The sequence below is a fragment of the Lepisosteus oculatus genome, chromosome 10, assembly GCF_040954835.1.
Source record: "Lepisosteus oculatus isolate fLepOcu1 chromosome 10, fLepOcu1.hap2, whole genome shotgun sequence".
Taxonomy (NCBI): Eukaryota; Metazoa; Chordata; class Actinopteri; order Semionotiformes; family Lepisosteidae; genus Lepisosteus; species Lepisosteus oculatus.
This window is the reverse complement of record NC_090705.1, coordinates 5,164,186-5,183,872: the sequence shown is the minus strand read 5'-3', so window position 1 is coordinate 5,183,872 and position 19,687 is coordinate 5,164,186. Positions and strand designations below refer to the sequence as shown.

The window sequence follows — 19,687 nt, the reverse complement described above, 5'->3', positions numbered from 1 at the left end:
AGTTGCTGCTGATGCATATTAAGTGCTGTTGGCGCTGCATCTAAGTGGTGGATGATGACGGTCTCCTCTTATACATAAAGCACTTTGAGATCCCTTCGGATGAAAAACATTAGATATATGAATCAAGCTACATTTCATTATCAATTTACTTTTGCAAAAGGAAAATGTAAATATTTAGAATTGGAACTTGTGCCTTGTGTTGACTTACAGTAGTAGCAGATTATAGTATTTCTTTTTATAAAATAAGACGGATCATTTCCCATGAGAACAGTTCTGACCATGAGTTTGGTCCTGTCTCACATACTGTACACACCAGAATGATTTTTCTGACCTTTTTCAGACAGTAGCTCAGACTGGAGTCAGAGACTGGGTTATGACATTGGTTCCCAGAACCAGGAATTCAGAAGCACACCTGAAGGAGCCAGAAGGGACAATGAAGTGCGTCAGTTAGCAGAAGATATGCTTCCTGACAAAATTAAGGTACGACGTCACCATTCATTTTGTTGTATTTTGTCCACTACCTTCTAATAGAGCAACACTGATTTTTTCCCCCAATAAATGTTGTTTCATCCTTTTTACATGGATGGAATTAAAGTCAGTTTGCATCTTACATTGTTAGAAAAGTTTGGTCTCTTCCTGCTAACCTTTATTTTTTTTTTATTGATGGCTATTCATGACTCCCTTATTTTGGTTTAGTGAACGCCTGGCCCAGTGTTTATCGTAAAAAGCTGTTTTAGTGTGTCCTTGATACTGGACTTGTTTTTCTCTTTTCTTGGCTCATGTCAGTACTTTATCATCCCAGACCTATGGAGTTTTTTCTTTCTTTAACAGAAACTGTACCACAATTGTGCTGAAAATCTTAATATCTATTCATAAATCGATATTGATAATAGTGTTGTGTCTCTTCTTACTACGTTTCAGTGTGAAATTAACCTTTACTTGTTCCTTTGCATGACAAAAAATGCCAGTTTCAGTTCTGCCATTATGACTGTAAACAATAACAAGTTTCTTTGTAATGTTGAAAAGGATCCCAAGAAAGATACTTGGGTCAGATAAGACTGCTGGTGATACACAGGGGAAAAATCCCCATATAATGGTGCAGCTGGGGGGCCAGTGTTTGTGGACAGGTGGGGTGGAGTGACGTCTGCTCATGTGTCTGTGCAGAGCCTGTTGAGAGAGGTGCATAAGGAGGGCATGCAGGTACTGTCTTTGTCGGAGCTGCCGTTCTCTGACGTGGAGCCCACAGGGGCAGGGGAGCCCTCTCAGAGCTGGCAGAGGGAGAGGGACGCACTCCTGGCAGCTGTCGAATCCCTCAAGACGTTGATTACCACGATGCAGGCTCACAGAGGCCCTGAGGTACATTCATTGAGGTTCATTCCACTGCATCTCTCTGTGATCTGCTTTTTACTGCAGCTGATAGTCAGGCGTCCTGAAATGAGAGGAGGTGAACTGCTGTGCCTTTCGTGAAGGCTGTTCATGGAAGGATCTTGAAAAGGAAGACAATGGAGAGCAGCGTTATTTTAGCACGCTAAATTTTTGTATGCAGATGAAGCTGAAAGGTGACATGTATGATTGTTGCTGTAAGCTGAAACAAAAATGTTAAAAATTGAGTGTAATTAATCAAATATGCAGTCTGATGGTTTTAATTTAACACTACAAAGATGTATAGTTCAAGTCCAAATATGGTTTCTTAACTGGTACATTTCATTTTCTCAGTCTCTCTAAAGGCCATTCAGGTTCCATTTAAAGGTTTGCCATTCATGTGCCTTTTATTTGGGATAAAGACTTTATTGACTTGGCCAGATTGTGACATGGGGTTCTTTCTGTCCCGCAGCCTTTGGCTGGGAACATCGCAGCCGAGCAGTCGGCAGACTGGCGAGGAGAGCTCTTGCACGCTGTCCAGCAGGTGTTCCTGAAGGAGCGCGGTGTGCTAACCAGTGCTCTTAAAACTCATTTGGAGATGTTGGATACAAGCGACATCGTGGTCCACCTGAACCAGCTGGAATGCAGGCTGGACGAACAGGTAAAAGAGGGCAGACTCGAAATGATCAGCCGCAGGCTGAAGATTTTCTGGAGCACTGACAAAACAAACCTCAGCATTTTGATCTCGACACTGATTGCTGAAGGGTGGACAGTCCTACAGCACCTGGTGGGGAGGACACTAGAGATGCTACCTTAATAATGCAACCCCTGAGCGATAGGATTGTTTAAGAAACAAAATGGCTATTTCAAAAGCTGGGTATTACACTAAACTGCCATTTAAAAAACACAGATCTCTAGGAAAAGCCCTGACACCTCACTGCCCTGTTATTACCACCAGCACAAACTGTTAGTTTGACACAGAGGCCTGACGCGATACTTTCTGACAGGACACCCGGCACAGGGAAGCCATGGAGTTCTTGCAGGGTGCTGATAGACAGAGCCTGCTGACGGACGTCAGGCAGCTCCAAGCCCAGCTCCACAGTACCCAGCCAGGGCAGAGCAGGAGAGAGACTGATGGGCAATCCTTACTGGCCTCAGGTAAAGGCTAAGGTCTCCTTCTAATCTCATGGAAGTACGTTGCTCATTGTACAAATCAGCTTGGCGAAAGGGGTATTTCATACAGAGTGATATATTTAAAGATGTTTTCAGAAGCCCTGTGTATAAAACTGTTACAATGAATATGACGGTTAAAAGTAGCCTAATTCTTCTTCTCCAGACACTTCTGTCTCCACATAATGTATTTCATTTGCCACCAGTTTAAAAAAGTACAGAATATCAGACATTAAGAGTAAAAGGAACCTGAAGATCATATGACAGACACGACTTACACATTCAATGGAACAAAGATGTATGATACCAAACCAAAGGAGAGAATAGCTTTTTACATTGAAGAACCTAGACTGTCATTAGAGAATATGTCTTGATTAATAAGATCTGAGTGAAAGGTTATGTTCGGTGAGTTGTAATCATGTCAATTTCAGGTGGCCATGCGCAGAACCAGCAGGCAGCTGAAGGCAAGGAGGCTCTGCTCTCAGAGAGGATGGTGCTGGCTGATCTGAAGAACGAGCTGGCTCAGACCAGGCTGGAGCTGGAAACAACACTGGCTGCACAGCACAAGCGTTTGAAAGAGCTGGAAGCCCTCAGGCACGTTCCTCACGTACTGTAGTATTCCTGTTGGCTGACTCTCCTGGTCATGCTATCCTAAATAGCTTTCCTATAGTATAATCTGCTGCGTATAATATCGTAACATACCACACATAACTTCCTAAATTAAAACATGCATGTTGACTTGACATTGTGTAGCTCCAGGTGTCTCCCCCATTTTCGAAATTATTTTTAATCCCAATTTAAACTTCCTTCAAAATAAAGGAAAAACGAGTCGTTTTTGATTTTATAGGTTTCTTAGAGTACAGAAAATTCTGTCATGTCTAATGTTTGAAATTGCTGGTCAATAAACGTCTTTATTTACAGGACTGAGGTCTCAGAAAAGGCTGCCGAAGTGGACAGACTAAACGATGCCCTGGCAGAGGAACAGAGGAAGGCCAGAGAGCTTCAGTGGGCGTTTGAAAAAGAGAAGTGCAAGTCGGAGAGGACAAAAGAGCGAGAAAACGAGGAGCTTGAAGTAAGTTACTGCGTTTGTCAAGCGGATTGAAATAAGCAAAATCGACTTGTTGTGGCGAAGAAGACCAAAAAAGTATTTCTCTTTTCAGTCTACAAAGTGTCAATTGATGTGGACCTCTGGGTGTGCTATTGTACAGTACATAGAGCTTATATAATAGCTTTTTTACGGACCTGAAAACTGGCCAAGTAGAGAAGCTGGTTCTTTACCAAATTCAAGCTAAAAGCATTTATAAAAGAACTAACTGGTAATGTTGTATTAGGAAGTAATTCAGTCATTGTAACTGGACTAATGACTCATCTTTAATGACCTCTGTGGCAGAGGTCCAGGTAGTCTCTCTTTGAGCCCCCGGTAACCCTTTCCGACAATCGCTTCAGGACCTGAAGCTGGCCCTGGCGGACCAGAAGCACAGGGTGGGCCAGCTGGCCGAGAGCCTGGAGCAGGAGCGGGAGGCGGCCGAGTCCGAGAGGGCCCGCCAGCAGGCCCGGCTGACCCACGAGCAGGGCCGCGTGGCCGAGCTGCAGGTGCAGCTGGAGTCGGAGAAGGCCCGGGCCCAGGAGCTGAGCGGCGCCCTGGAGCGGGAGAGGGGCCTGCACAGCCGGCGCAGGCAGCAGCAGAGCCCACAGCGCAGGGCTGAGGAGGAGGAGGAGGAGGAGGAGGGAGAACAGCGGGTGGAAGAGCTCCTCGCCGATTTGCAGAGGCAGCTGGACGAGAAGCACAGCCGCATCGCGCAGCTGGTGGGAGACGTGGAGAGGCACAAGCTGGAAGCCGCGCAGGTGGGGCAGCAGTGGGACGAGGAGAGGCGCTCGCAGCGGCTGGCCGCGCAGAGAGAACGGGAGGCCCTGCAGCTTGCGCAGGACAAGCTGCAGCAGCTGCAGGGGAAGGCCCAGGAGCTCCAGAGGCAGCTGGACAGGGAGCGGCAGCAGGTCCTCAGGCTGCAGCAGGAGAGGGACCGCCTGGGCGACAGCGTCCGAGACCTGCAGGACACGGCTCGGCTCAGCGAGGCGGCCCGAGACTCCGCGCAGCCACAGCATCCCGACGCACGAGCGGTAAGTCCTGCTTCACTGCGCAGTGAGCTGAATCAGCAATGCCATCTTGCTTATTTTGGCACTGTTGCCTTTCTTTTCTGTTGTAGTGAATAAGGTGTAACTGATAACTAGGACAGTTTGCCAACAATTTTTTATTTCGTTTTTTTTTTTTTTTTTGCTTTTCTCCAGTATCATAGTATTAGGTAGTTCAAAGCTATAATTCATGTGGGGGGGGGACAATAATATCTTGAAATGTATTGCATGGTGCTTATTTGTTTTTGTTTTCAAAGCAGAATCCGTGGAAGGCAGACCTACAGCCCAGTGACAGGACAAGAGACTGGGTCTTGCAGCAGAAAATGTCTGAGGTGCTGACAGCCGGCTCCAGCTCTCTCCCCCTGAAGGAAGGGGCTGCGAGTCAGGCTGCTCCCACAGACTCCAGACTCCTCGACAGCGTCATACCGAAGCTCCAGCTCATTGCTTCCAAAATCAGATCACTTGCAAGCAAAGCTTCCAGCAGGTACTGTACCTTCAAGCTTGAAGAATGTGAACGAATGGTTTTCAGCTTTAAAATGCTGTTCTTATTGCCTGAATCTGCCTAAAAATAGTCTAACCCTTAAAAATTCTGTGTTGTACATTGTGATATTGTACTACAGAAAAATGTCATCAATTCAGAGATCTATTTTTTCAAGAAACGTTGCTGATTTGTTTTTTCATATAGCAGCAACGGTCAATATGAAAAAATGTCAAGATTTAGCATCACAACTTTGTGGAAGTTTTAATTCAGTGCATCATATCTGACATAGTTTATAAATCTTCAGTGCTAAAGTAACTTATAAAAGAGAGCTTAAAAATCCTATACACTTTTTGAGACATGCAAACTTGTTCTGACCAGAGAAAAACATGAATGTTTTAAAGAAGGCCTGGATTGTTTGAGATGTGTGTAATGGCTAGTGTACAGCAGCTTGTGTGCTGTCCCCTGCACATGATGGCCCTGTCCTTGTGTGTGTGCAGCGTGCCGTTTGAAGAGCTGGACAGCGAGAGTCTGGTGTGGCTCCTGAACAGCGTGCAGGATGTTGTCTCCCAGCTCCAGCAGCTGCCTCCTGTCCCTCCTGTGCCCGAGGTAGGTGATCCCTGGGACTGAGTACTCCCCTTTCCTGACTGAGAGCCCACTTGTGCACATCGGCCAATTTCTCCCGCCTTTGAAGACTAGGAAGTCAGTATACACATAAAAGAATCAATCAGCTAAATGTTTTACAAAATAACTTTGGTGATTGAAATGAACTGTTCTAAACTATTCAGAAATATATAAAGGGCAACTCATAAAAAATGCACCAGGTTTCTGAGTTATTTATTGTTTTCATGCTTATCAACAGGAAATGCTCTAATAATATCTTGCAGTTCACAAGAAGTCTCAGTATTTTACCATTTTTCGATAAGTGTGTTTTATCTCATGTTGATCAGTGGCTAAACACCGCTGACAGTACTCGCAGGGTACTCACGTAAAGCCCAGTGCTTTGTATTTTACACCAGCAATGGTAATGACTGAAATGGATGTAAGGATCGTATTTGACTTTTGGATTCTTTAAACTGTTTAAGAAAACAATTTTGAGATCTTTTTGCTTCGAGCTGCAACTTTAAAAGGTGCTATATAAAATCAAGTGTATCTAGGCTAGGGAATCGGATTTTGTAGATGCATTTCAATCCCCCCCTCCCGTGTTGCTCATTAAAATGTAATGGCGTGAAGGAAAGGATTGGTCGAGAGCCCGGCTGTGACTTGCTTCCACACCCCGCCCTGGCGTGTGGGCGAGGAGCGAGTCCTACTGTGCCTGTGTCCGTGTGCAGAGCCCGCCGGTGCCCTCGGGAGACCCCTCCAGCTCGCTGGCCGAGCGGCTCCTCAGGCAGAACGCGGAGCTCACCGGGTTCGTGAGTCGCCTGACGGAGGAGAAGAACGACCTGCGCAATGCCCTCATCAAGCTGGAGGAGGAGCTGCGCCGCTACCGCCATAGAGGCCTCGCGGGAGGGGACTGTGTAAGTACACGGTGATCAGCTTCTTGCTTTTCAGTATCCCTGCGTATAGTTACCTGGTCTCATGCAAAGCCTCAGGTGACTTTATTGTACTGTTTAATATTGCTGAGCCAGTAAATCCTAGAAATAATAGCACAGTATTGGACAGCATTTTCTTACAGCAAAACAACATTCTGTGCAGTCAACAAATCTGCTTAAGCTTTCATATGCAGCTCTTAAAAGGTTTGTTTGTTTGTTTGTTTGTTTTTAATTTGCAGACCAATAGGAGCCCCGCGGATAACCAGGATGCCATTGATGCCATCCTGGTGTCAGATCGAGAGGCCTGGAACAGGGAGAAGGCCAGCCTGGAGAAATCCTTGCAGCAGGCTGAGGCAGAGGTGTCCAGACTGCGCAGCGAGCTCAGGACAGATTCCCTCTGCAGAGATATGGCAGGGTCTGACTCCGACAGTACTGCATTAAAGGTGACGTTTCATGTCGGGATGCATGCCATCTTGAATGCATGCATTCAGCCTTTTAATAAAATGCTCATTCACCCTGACTGGAGTTTGCACTAAAAAGGCAGTTTTGAAATGGCTGCTGTTATCTCTAAGGATTTGTCTTTTAACTTGCCTGTAAAAACATCTCTTCCTCAGAGAATCTATGGGAAGTACCTGCGGGCAGAGAGTTTCCGGAAGGCTCTTATTTACCAGAAGAAGTATTTGCTGCTGTTACTGGGAGGCTTTCAGGAATGCGAAGAGGCCACCCTCTCTCTAATTGCCAGAATGGGCGGCCGACCTTCCTACACAAACTTAGAGGTCATCACTCACCACAGGAGGGGCTTCACCAGATTCCGATCTGTGGTCCGGGTCTCGATAGCACTCTCCAGGTAAGCCCACTGGAGCTCTCACACGAGCTGATAGGAGTGTGCACAGGATGAGTACCTCCAGAAAGTGTGGGGATGGAGCAAGAACCACCTACAGCCAATGATCTGAGCCGTCCTCTTTGCTCATGTGTGGCAGGATGGCTTAAAACACAGGGAAATCATTTATAACACAGAGGTCTCCATCATTCCTCTCCATTGTGGGCAATATTGCACCTAGGATTTTTTTTAATTCGACAGTCTTTATCTTGGCTGGAGGGGTGCAGTTATAACAAGATATTAAATCCATCCAACCGTTCCCTAACCGGCTTGTTCCAATTGAAAAATGTAGGGCAGTACGAACCTATCCCAGCAAGCAGCGGGCGTGAGGCAGGGTGCACCCTGGGTTAGACAAACACAGACATGCAGAGTCTCAGATCTAAGGCCACTTTTCCTAGAATCCAGTTTGATTTTGAACTGTGGAAGGAAACCTGCAAATGTTTCTGTAATTATTTTAATGTCTACTTTATTGCCAGACAGTGTGTTTGTAAAGCACTGCGGTCTTAGCAGAATGATAATCTCTTCCAGAATGAAGTTTCTGGTGAGAAGGTGGCAGAGGGCAACAGGGTCAGGATCAAGCCCAGCATCCAGTGTTAACCGAAATGGGTTTGGCCAGATAACTGGTAAGGATTTTTTCGGCATACATTAATGGGAGAACTTAAAAAGATTGACGTAAAATATAATTGCTAGTAATTGTTTCAGGGAATTGAGAGTATTCACTGACTTATTTACTTGTGAGACCTTCAAGGTTGGCAGGGCAGTGAGGATGGGGCGTGGGCTGTGTGTTGGATGAGTGATACAGTCAGGGCCAGCATTGTCAGCAGTATACCTCTGTCCTGCTGGGGCTGACACCATCGCCCTTTTCCTCAGGGAACGAAGTGAGAACAGACTCGCCATATCTCCACCCGGAGGTGTATGGGGAGCGCAGGGCGTCCAGCAGAGGGAGATCCGGCCGGGAATCGCCCAGATCCACCCTGTCAGTGCACCACAGGTACAGGAGGACAGACATGATGTCTGTGAATGAACCCTGCCAGTGCTTATATTGTCCCTGTGTTTATGTAACAGTCAAGAAATAAAAGTCTCTCTAAATGCAGTATGTAGTTGGCTCATTTTCTTGTGCCTGTGCTCCTCAATTAAATTTCAAGGCCCTTGATGTTGCTCTCATCGGTCTTCTTGCAGGTACCAGACCACTGCTGACGCCCCAGGTTCTCTTGCCTGCTCTCATCTCCAGAACTATGACCCAGACAGGGCACTGACAGATTACATCTCCAGGCTGGAGGCGCTGCAGAGGAGGCTGGGGAGTGTGCAGTCAGGTACAGAACAAAACCGGACAACCTTAGGGAAGTATACCTTATTCAGCGCAGGTGTGCCTTTCGAGAATGTTTCTAAAAGGCTTCTCTATGTCCCTTCTGCAGGCTCAACATCATATGCCCCGTTGCATTACGGGATAAGAAGATGAAAGTCCTCCATTTGCAGACTGACTTGAAACTCGGTTGCCTTTTTCTAATGCTGAGCTGCTGTGTTTTTGTACAGTAATAATGCTGTGTATATATATTTGTGGGACCAAATTAAATGTGTAATATTACTGCCGGTTTTCTTGCCAGCACTTGAGAGGATAAACAGCTTCTATGTATATCAGTCTGCTTGTTTGTTGTGCATAAAACAATCAGTCGTTTAAATGTATATTTGTGGAATGCTAATTTGAAACTGATTTATTTATACTGTGTATTGTGTGGGTGGAGGAATATCTGGTGGATGCAGGGCTTCACTGTGAGACAGCTGCTATAGGTTTTACTACACTGTCCTTCATGAACTGCTGGGACTGGATGGCAGAAAACAGTTTCTAGAGGCTTATTTTTGTAAAGCTAGAGGTTCTGAATTTTATGGGTATTTTGTCAAAAATCCAAAATAAAGATTAATATAACATTTGAAAGCTGTTATTTGTTCTGTTGTACACGCATTACTCTTGAGCGCAGATTGTTTCCCAAGTTTATATTTTACAGATTTTTAACTAATCCAAACTAATTTCCTGAAAATAATATTTAAATTTGAATTTATAATCTTTTTCACTTCATCAATGATATTGTCAATTGAAAAATTAATTTAGCGTAGTTTTATCAATGGTTATCAACGCTTTTTTAAATAGCTGATCAAACCTGACATTCAGTTAAAACTTAGAAGAAACAAAAAACTTTAAACATCCCAATTTAGTTTATTGCTGCTCCTAACATTTTGAACAGTTCCGTACGTTGAAAGCTGTGAGATGCAAGTAATTCATAAGAAACACAGAAAAAAATGTTTAAATCCTAACAATCATTTAGTGTCACATAAAAAATTAAAGAAATTCAAGTAAAAGGTATTCCATTCAATCTGATCTTTATATTGGCGGCTTTTTATGTAGAAATGAAGACTTTGAGAGGATCCCTTTCATGGACTGACACTCGTGGCGCAGAGTCTGTACATTCTGTCAGTGCTCTCGCCGCTTGTATCTGATGATGGGGTTGTGGGGCGTGTGGATCATCGTTGTGTAGTTCACCGTTGGGAAGTAGCCATCCACAAGTTCGAAGTCATACAGCCGGAGCATGGTGGACCAGATCGTCTTGATCTGAGCGTAAGCGAAGTTCTCACCGATGCATCGGTGACGGCCTAGAGCAATCCAGCACGAGGACATTACACGTCAAACAAGCATCCAAACCGCAGAACTTGAACTTGATTCCAACACTTGAAACATAGTGAGAAAGTATTCTAGAGTACTATTGCAGTCTAGTATTTTAAATACTACAAGTATTCAAGTTTTGGAATTGGAAGTCTTGTTTAAGTGCCCTGTTATTTAGTTTAGAATAGCGTGACAACCTGTTATGAGGGGTATGTTCTTAATGTTTAGCGTCTTTTATAATGACATACAAAAATGTTTCTGTCCCATACATCAGCTCAGACGTACCTGCTCCAAATGGCACATATGCAAACTTCTCCCCAGCTGCTGGGTTGTCTTGCAGGTAGCGATCAGGATTAAAGTCCAGCCTCTCCACCCAGCTGTCGTGTAGTCTGTGGTTTACAGTGGGGGACACACATACTTGATGGCCAGCAGGAATGGTATAGCCTGCAACCTTCTACAAACAGACGTGTGAAAAAAAAGACAACTTTACCACCATTATGTTACAGTACCACATCCTTTTCAATTATTTCTGCCAGTCATTTCAGAATTAATAACATACTGTGGTTTTCTTCTAAAACTGAGAACAGGAGGCATTTCAACACACAAAGGGTAGTGGGAGTATGGAACAAGCTACCCAGCTTGTGGAGCTGATATTCTGGCTTTGCCTGCAAGGACAACCTTGGATCAATTAACTACTCCAGTTTACCAAACACATTCAACGGGCCTTTCATGTGTTTTAATTCAATAAAATTATAATGTTTTTAATTCTAATCCATTAGTTCCATCACATGTTTTCATTTTTTTTTATGGAAAAAGAAAAAAAACAGATAAAACAAGAAACATTAACTGACCAAGCAGTACACTGGCAGATCATTTACTCCAGACATTTTTCACTGGGCTTGTTTGCGCTTGCTATTCTGTAGTTATAAATAAAAACTATACATTTTTAATTCATACCTATGAATTTATCAGTTTAGAAAGGTTATTTTCCCAAATGAGTCAATTTTGTTTACTCCACCCTCCACAATTAAAAAACTGTAGTTATCTTAACTCCAGGTCGATCTCTTCTATACTCATGATCTTGAAATACAACAAAGAAATCCAAATTAATCTTTGTATTCAAAATTAATCTTTGCGGAAAAACAATTGTTAACCTTATTAAAAAGTGCAAAACATCGCCCCTGGAGATTTGGACTGAATGGGCACAATTGAGCTGTGGTACATCCACACCTGGAGGGAAGATCAGTGGGATTCCCACATGATGTCCATTTTCTGGTTAAGACGTGATGATATATTTAATGCCACTACACCACGCCCCCTAACACCTTCTCTTTCTAAAACATTTTTTTCAATCGGATGGTAATGATGACTTTTCTGGTAGTGTATCAGGATGATTGTCCAGTCCTCCCTGTGACTTTCTATGCCCCCGGTGCCTCAGATTCGCTTCTCCTCAGTTATAGCCCAACCTCAAACATCGGACACTGACCTGAGGGCCCCTTGCCATCCTCATCATCGTCATGATTGGGGGCCGAAGTCTTAAAGTTTCTTTCAGACAGCGGTCCAGTAGGTTCAAGTCCTTCAGCTGCTTAAAAAAAGACAAAGGCAATTAGCAATTCAGCCAGAACGGGTGGTTGTGTATCCTGCAGCCTTTCGGATTCGAACTGCTTTGTACAATTCAGGCTCACAGGTCTCAGCAAGCAACGGGCGCAAGGCATGGTCCACCCTGGACAGACGCACACTCACGTCAGGGCCAATTCTCCCAGAAGCCTACTGTAATAACCTCCCAGTATGTCTTTAGTAATTTATCAATATGTCAAGGCAACAATGCTGACCACTGCACCACCATGCTGCCCTTGAATCCTCCAGTTAATATTTTAATCAACATCCTACCAATTCTTAATCTCACGATTATGTTTGGACCTGTTGCGTTAAAGATGTTATTGTCATGGACATGAATTTAATACTGGGAACTAGAGGCACTACTTTACACAAAGGGTTGTAGGGGTATGGAAAGCTAGTACCACAGCTTCTTTCATGAAACAGCTGTTGAATATAAAATCATCTTTAACTCCTTAATCAAGGATTACATTCTATCCACCCCTGACATCACAGCTTGTAAGGAGGCACAAAGCGTCAGAACGCCTGTATTGTAGTTTTTTTGGGATTGTCTGTGAAGGGTGCGCTCGCTTTTGGTAATTCTGCTCCCACTGTGATTTTTCAGATACCTAAAACAGCACAAACATGCCACTGCAGACTAGAGCAAGTGGATCATTAAACGGATATAGAATGAAGCACAATCATCTGAACACAAATCCAAAAACTGCCGACAAACGATTCTGTTATTGTTCCTACATGAACATTATGCTGATAATGGATGGCCAATATACAGCAGGTTCACACTGTCCCCTATTAATCGGTAACACAGCATGTGCAAAACTAGTGGCTTGATGTCTGTGCTTGGATAGGTGGGAGGTGTCCTTTTAACAGTTTTTCACTGAATTTGAAACATGATGCACCTCCCTGAATTAGATCAAATAACGTTTAAAATGCAAGGATTCAGTGAAAAATCTTTTAAAGTGTGGCAGTCGTCGAAAGAACTGCAAAAGGTATTTTCTCAAAATGAACCATAAAGGAGATGCAGGTATAATACGCAAGCTCACTCTTTGCAACCTATACGTCTGCGTCCAGCAGACAAGCAGAGCCCACCTGGTCGTATTGCAGGGAAGGCAGGTCCTCTCCACACACAGCCTTCTGCTCAGCATAGCAGCGTTCCTGCAGTGCCCGGTCTCTGGCCAGGAAAAAGCCCAGCCAGGCACTGGTGGTGGAGGAGGTGTGCTGTCCTGCCAGGAGCAGCCCGATCAACATCCCCGCTATCTCGTCGTCTGTCAAGGCCCGTCCATCCCTGCAGAGTCACAGGGGTCAGAGATTGCACCGTGTAACAAAACAACACTGAATCTGTTACCTTCCTGATTTCCAGGAATACAAGGCACGGAATCCTGGATTGCCCTCCTTTACAAGAAATAATAGATGAGTATACAGAAATGAGTTTAGGACAACTGGGAAATCATTTTTACAATGAATATTTCCAACTAGATTTTTCTTAAATATGGCCTGATGCCCATAGTCTCTAAGACAGATGAGTTTAGATTATGTTTTTCAAAATAAGGTGGCCCAGTCTACTCTTTCTATGCTAAACCTATACATGGGCTTCATGAAAACGCAGAAAACTTTTATATTTATTTCTGCAGACAACCAAATTACATTTTTCAGCAATCTGTCCTGATTCTAACAGAAAGTCTTGGATCTTGAGTGACCTTAACTAGAATGACAAGCGCGCAACAATCTGAGCTGAGAAGCAGTAAAAGAAAACAAGAATAGCAACTGAACTTCAATAAGTAGTTTTTTTTTTGTAACACACGTTGTCAGGCTTGAAGAAATGTCCTGCACTGAGAGACTTAAAGAACCGAACCTTTTTAGCCTTGAACAGAGAAGACTACGAGCTTAGGTACTCAAAGGACTCAAATTTCTCTAGTCCCAGTCACAGTCAAACCAGAAGACTTCCTCACTTTCAACAGTGCGGACTATGGAGGAGGACATTTAAACCTGGGAACAGGAGGCACTTATTCACATATACTGTAGTGTCTGCAACAAGCTACCCAGCCATGTTGTCAAAGCTTCTTTCACGCAGTGAGATCCTAGGACCAACCAAGTGAGTCGGATGGCCTCCTGCTGTCTATAGAAACGACTGCATGACAAGACAACAATGTCTAGAGTCTTACTTATATGTAGCGTCCATGAGCGTCTGCAGCATATCATCCTCTCTCGCGCCGGACTCCTTCCGTTTCTGAATGACCTTGTAAAAGATGCTTTTGATCTCCCTGTGAGCTCTGTCCCTGCGCCTTCAAACAAACATTTCAAACGCAAATAACTGTTAGCAGAGCAGCTTGCATCAGTCTGAAATGCTCTAAAAGCCATACCTGGACCTTGTAGAAGAGTTTTGCTGTAAATCTTGGACGGGGTACAAGGGATGTGTAGACGTCTGTATTTTTTCTGTTGTCCTATTTACAGAACGCAATTGGCCAGTGTATAAATAGAGCAAAAAGGCTGTGGCCATGCTTTGGCATTGGGTGTGCTCCCTGTCATACGGAGTCTGTAACTGGTCAGCAGTGATCCCAGGCTGACTGTATCTGCATGGATATCTGGCCTGCCGGTGCTTCTAAATCATCTTCATGTTTGAATCATTTTAACAGAATAACATTTAACAATGAAATGAAATACCACTCTCAACAAAGTTTTCATATCCAATGCGGTATTCGAAAAAAGCCCTCAATGTGCACGGCGTGGTAATGATCACGCCCAGTGTTCACAAGCCAGCAGTGTGCAAGAGCCACACTCACGCCCTGTCCCACCTGAAGCTTGGCAGGGGGAGCCAGCCCGGCAGCAGCCAGGCGGCGTGAGTGAAGCCCCCGTCCAGATCTGCGTACAGCTGGGCCACCTTCTCATCCAGCATGGCCCGGATCTCCCTCCCGTGCAGGCAGCGGCTGGCCGTCAGGATGATGAGCTCGGAAAGAGCCTCGAACAGGTCTGAGCAGAGGGGAGCGAGAGAGAGAGAGTGAGCCGTGCGGATTTAGGATGAGCTGTGGCCAGCCGAGGCTCAGGAGCCGCAGAGCCAATGTTGGTAGCTGACCTCTAGCAGAATGGACATGCAGTAATTAGACCAGAGCACACCTTGAACTAGACTAGAAACTACAGACTCTTCTGCTGTTCTAATCCAACCTGTATTAAAGCCAAGGAGCTGCTAGATATACAAGCACTGTACAAAATATTAATATAATCACATCAAATTCTGAACGGCTTGTGCAATAGAAATGGAAGCATCTATCTGAATGCTATAGTCAGGGCTCATACTGTATATCTCTGCGGCTCAACCCACACCATTTCAGTGTAGTTTCTTCAGCAAAGCATCTTACTTTTTTCTCCACGGTCTCCCCAGCGTGTGAAATAATCCTTGGTCTCCTCTTCGATCACGCGAACGTGATTTTTGAACTGAGCAATGTTCAGCCCAGTCTTCAACATTTTCTTCTGCTCCAGAAAGATCTGCAAAAGCAGATTCAGATCCCTTGATCAGAACATGAGTGCACCTTCTTTGAGGTGGAGCAAAAAAATCACAAGTTTGTTTTTATTTTCTATTTTTAATATTTAGCTCATTTATGGCTTGTAAATGAATATCCATAGAATGAGTAAAATTATGTGTATGTCAACCTAACTGCTGCGTGTTTAAAACTACTAGGAAAACACAGTTAATGCAAAAAAAAATTAAACCTGGAGCTACAGGACCTTAGGTCCACTCCTATTATACTGTAAAGGATGGACAATGAGGGGAGGGTAGTCTCTGTGTCACTGTCCATGGTGCTGATCTTCACAGCATAAGTAAAACTACAAGGAGCTCTTAGGCATAAAGTAGGAAATCCCTTTTCCAAGTGCTTGTCGTTTCAAGCAAATTCCCATGAGCTGCTTCCTCTTACAGGGTTCGGGACATCATAAGCCACTCCTTTGCCGAAGACCGGCGTCGTGAGGCGGGAGTACACATCCTCGGCATTGAGGTCTTCGTTTTTGCTGTTGAAGAGCAGGCTGGCCGCATCACTTCCTATCAGGTATGTAAACGTCTTGCCCACCATCGTGAAGCTGAAAACGGGCCCATACTGTGAAAAGAGAAATGTACTTTAAAAAGCAAGCCCATGAACCGTTACCTCTCGCTGATCCAGCTTTCTTAACATATTTACATCACCAGCTATAAAGAAGGTATTTAGTTTATTAATATAAGTATGTATTTCATTTTTTTACAGAGCAAATGAGCAGCAATTGCTTTCTGAGATTTCAGCTTCACGTTCAATGTTCGAGGAAACAATCTGTGACAAAAGTTTACAATTCTTTCAAATACTTTTACTAAATAACAAAACAATTTACAGAAACTGTCCTACATCTTAAAGCAGTATGTTTAGGATATTTGCTGGATTATGCTTTAATGTGTCGTCACTGGAGCAGTGGTTGGTACCCTGGACTTATTACTAGAAGAGTGTGAGTTCAAATTCAATTCAATTTATTTTATATAGCGCCTCTCACAACAAGGTTGCTCCAAGGCGCTTAGCAATGCAAGTGACCATACAAATCCCAGGTGAGATACTGTTGTTGTTCTCTTGAAAAAAGACACTTCCCCAAGACTGGTCCAGACAAATAATCTATACGTTATCTGTAAACAATTCATAGATGGATGCAAATGTAAGTTGCTTTGAATAAAAACATCAGCCAAATAAATTACTGTAGCTTAGCCAAAGTGTAATGGTCTACTGTAGTGCACAGCAGTAAATAGTCCTATTCCCTAGGTTGTGTGTATTTTTCCCAGTAGAACGGCAGCCTTACCTTTTCATATGCATTTTCTAGAAATTCAATGGGACTTTTCCCAAATGCTACTGCGTGGCCCAGAAAAGGAATGCTTGATTGGATATATGGAGGGTATTTCTGCTGGAAAAGAATAAAATAGTTTGTTTTTTTTTAATCACAACAAAGTAATATAACATCTTAAATAAACCCTGTGGCAAAACCCACAAAAATGTAAATATACTTGCCAGTTATATATATATTTTTTGCTTTACTGTCTGTAAAACCTATATCCTCAAAACGCAACACAAATCCTCAATACACACCTTGTATGTCCCTTCTTTCTTGAGAAAGGTTAAAATCAGCAAGTGACCAGTTTCTCAAGGCTGTACCTCACCACACCACGTGTTCTTGTTGTGCTCCAAGCCATGAGCCAAGCCATTTCTTCTCCAGCTAAGAAGAACCTGAAAGAGCCTGACTGTCCAAAGCTGGCCAACATGGCCGCCCCCCGGGGCAGTCAATGGAGCAGCCTGTGAAAACTGGGCTGGCGAAGACTTTCCAGGTCTCAGCAATGCCAGAAAACTGTTCAGCACAGCTTGGGGCTGTCGTCTCCAAATTGTACGTCACTGAAAAGCGACATGGGCAAGCTGGGAGATACTATAGATCCAGATGGTGTAATAAGATCACTTTATTGGCCATATACAATTTCTTGTATTAGGAATTTGTCTTTTCACATACCCCTGCTTGCTCTCCATGAGACACACAGGCACACAGACGAGGAGAGAGAAGCTTGGGGTCAGAGCACATGGTCAGCCATTGTACAGCGCCCCTGGAGCAGTTGGGGTTAAGGGCCTTGCTGAAGGGCCCAACGGAGTAGGATTCCTCTGCCGGCCGCGGGATATGAACCAGCAGCCTTCAAGCCACAGGCGCAGATCCTGAGGCACAGAGCCACCACTCCGCCCCCAATGTAATGCCTACATAGCGAATCTGCCAGAGCGAACTGAATGTGAGGGATTTCAGGTTCCTGAAGATGGGTTCCAAATCTGGAACAGCGAGACTTTACTGTGGAAAGAGCAGACAGGAGATAGAGAGAGAGTCCTTCTGGAGACTGCCTCAGGCCCCAGGTGTTTACTTTCAAACTTCTCTGCTGCACAGGCAGCCAGCTCCTTGTGAAAGTAAGCAGGCGGCCGGACCGTGTTTGCTAGGTTATGGACTGGGTTCGCTAGGGTACAGAAACTGTGCTGTATCTGTCAGGATCACGACCCAGAGACAGCCCAGTGACAGCCCCTGCAGGCTGGTGTCCAGTACTGTTTGCTGTGTCACTCAGTTCTTACCAGCTGCTCAGTTTGAAAAGACAGTCTGTTCTGGGTGATAGCATACACTTTCCTGGTATTTGTCATCAATATCACTGCGCTTGTAGGGTGTAATTCCCACTCTCAGTGTCTTTGATCTTTGTTATCCTCAAGTTGTTTTGAAAGCCCCTTAGTCTTATTGGTTGAATCTTTACTTGAAATCCACTACCTGACTGTGGGACATTTCAGAGACAGCTGGGTTTATTCTGAAATCAGGTAAACCACTATTATCACACACAGATGACCTGAGACTAATTGGATGACTTGTCAAAAAAATCTTGCACTTTTACTAGTTTAGCATTACCATACCAAAGAAGGATGAATACTTTTGAAATCAACATATTTTATTTTCAATTTATTTTGCTGGTATTTCATTTCTTCCACCATTTTGAGAGTTCAGTGTAAATTGAAGTTTTAAAAAAAAATTAAAAACACCTATACATCGCAGTAATTCAGCAAAATGGAATGGCACTGATAGGGGGAGTACTTTTGCACGACACTGAATACCCATAGTTGTATATTCATAGTTGTATACTTGCGTATACATACATATATATGTATATATCACTGTGTATTGACCAGGTTAATATAAATGTTTATTAGTATTTAAATTAAGCTAATATCTCACTCTAGTATCGTTCATACAAGCAAAGGTCAGTACGTTGCATATACTGGTTGGTCAGAATACTGCATTGATTTGTTCATGTGGAATATAACAGGATTTCTCCATGTCATTATTGTTATTAAATGAAACTAAATTAATTACATTTAAATTAATAACAAATTAAAACCACGAAGTAATAGCGAGCACAACACGTCTTGAGACGCATCTACTTTGTAACTAAGCGTAAATTCATACATACCTCGTCTTTGTCCGGTGCCTGTAATTGCCTGAACACCAGCTTTGAGACGTAGCCCAGGCTGAGGATAGACGCTGTGGTAACCAAGACCATGGACGTCAAATTGTCACCCATCTTCCCCACCGCATTCTCGATCAGAGAGCTGCCAGCCTCGAATAACGACTGTGACATCTTCTGTGCGCCTCTCAGTGCCCGGTTTACTAAATAGCCTGCAAACTAGTAAGCTAGAAACGAACTTTATTTTCTCCTACAAACTTTTTGCACCGATATCCAGTTATAAACTGTATTATTCTATGTGGTCGGTCAAGTGCAAGCTTTTAACGGGCTAGCCTACATGCAAAACCGACGTCCCCTTGCGTGGCAGTAATACCAGCAAGCCAAGCCAAACATATCTTTCTGGCAGCGTTAAATCGGGCAGATATCATGAAGCCCAAAAAAATATCCTGGACTCGCAGCTGCGTCCAGTAGGGAACGGTTTTTCTTCAGGGCGGCTTGATATCTCTACCGAATAGCTTCATGTTCTGCGTCTGCAGCTCCGCGCCGTGATTGGGTGACGCGGCCTGAACTGATGTCTGGCTATATGATGTCATAGGCCGGTCTCCTGAACTGGCTACACCGGGGAGGCGCTGCATTGGCTGCCGGAGGAACACTGGGCCGTAACGGGAGAGAGAGGTGTCGTGTGCGGTAGGCTGTAGGCTGCTTCAGAGGAAGGCTGCCGGTTTGTATCCCGCGGCCGGCAGAGGAATCCTACTCCGTTGTGCCCCTGAGCAAGGCCCTTCACCCCAGCTGCTCCAGGCGCCGTATAAACGGCTGACCCTGTGCTCTGACCCCAGGCTTCTCTCCCTGTCTGTGTGTCTCATGGAGAGCAGGCTGGGGTATGAGAAAAGAC

General features: G+C 44.3%; 2 protein-coding genes across 11 annotated transcripts in view; one reads left to right on the top strand and one right to left on the bottom strand.

Annotated features, from left to right (window-relative positions):
- akap9 (A kinase (PRKA) anchor protein 9) overlaps positions 1-9,485 on the top strand; it is an 82,533-nt gene extending 73,048 nt beyond the window's left edge. For 8 of the 9 annotated variants that reach the window (XM_069194779.1, XM_069194782.1, XM_069194780.1 and 5 more), the window contains 16 exons: positions 341-480; positions 1,165-1,356; positions 1,835-2,023; positions 2,370-2,520; positions 2,964-3,126; positions 3,454-3,604; positions 3,979-4,650; positions 4,920-5,146; positions 5,641-5,749; positions 6,472-6,657; positions 6,912-7,115; positions 7,287-7,519; positions 8,081-8,175; positions 8,423-8,543; positions 8,732-8,865; positions 8,968-9,485. In XM_069194779.1, coding sequence (XP_069050880.1) covers positions 341-480; positions 1,165-1,356; positions 1,835-2,023; positions 2,370-2,520; positions 2,964-3,126; positions 3,454-3,604; positions 3,979-4,650; positions 4,920-5,146; positions 5,641-5,749; positions 6,472-6,657; positions 6,912-7,115; positions 7,287-7,519; positions 8,081-8,175; positions 8,423-8,543; positions 8,732-8,865; positions 8,968-9,011 — 3,011 coding nt within the window. In that variant the 3' untranslated portion in view covers positions 9,012-9,485. The remainder of the gene's footprint in view (positions 1-340; positions 481-1,164; positions 1,357-1,834; positions 2,024-2,369; positions 2,521-2,963; positions 3,127-3,453; positions 3,605-3,978; positions 4,651-4,919; positions 5,147-5,640; positions 5,750-6,471; positions 6,658-6,911; positions 7,116-7,286; positions 7,520-8,080; positions 8,176-8,422; positions 8,544-8,731; positions 8,866-8,967) is intronic. The other variant, XM_069194775.1, reaches the window with a different exon arrangement.
- A 259-nt stretch (positions 9,486-9,744) lies between these two features.
- Positions 9,745-19,390, bottom strand: cyp51 (cytochrome P450, family 51). Of its 2 annotated transcripts, none has more exons than XM_006636012.3 (10): positions 18,802-19,390; positions 16,629-16,730; positions 15,734-15,910; positions 15,179-15,305; positions 14,618-14,792; positions 13,988-14,107; positions 12,915-13,110; positions 11,695-11,790; positions 10,494-10,662; positions 9,745-10,198 (listed from the first exon to the last, which is right to left on the bottom strand). In XM_006636012.3, the coding sequence occupies exons 1-10, from the start codon at positions 18,967-18,969 to the stop codon at positions 10,020-10,022; spliced, it is 1,509 nt and encodes a 502-aa protein (XP_006636075.2). In that variant the 5' UTR covers positions 18,970-19,390; the 3' UTR covers positions 9,745-10,019. The 2 variants fall into 2 exon arrangements, with proteins under 2 accessions (XP_006636075.2, XP_015213355.2); XM_015357869.2 differs by having other exon boundaries at positions 16,629-16,727; positions 18,802-19,387.
- Between the last annotated feature and the right edge of the window lie 297 nt (positions 19,391-19,687).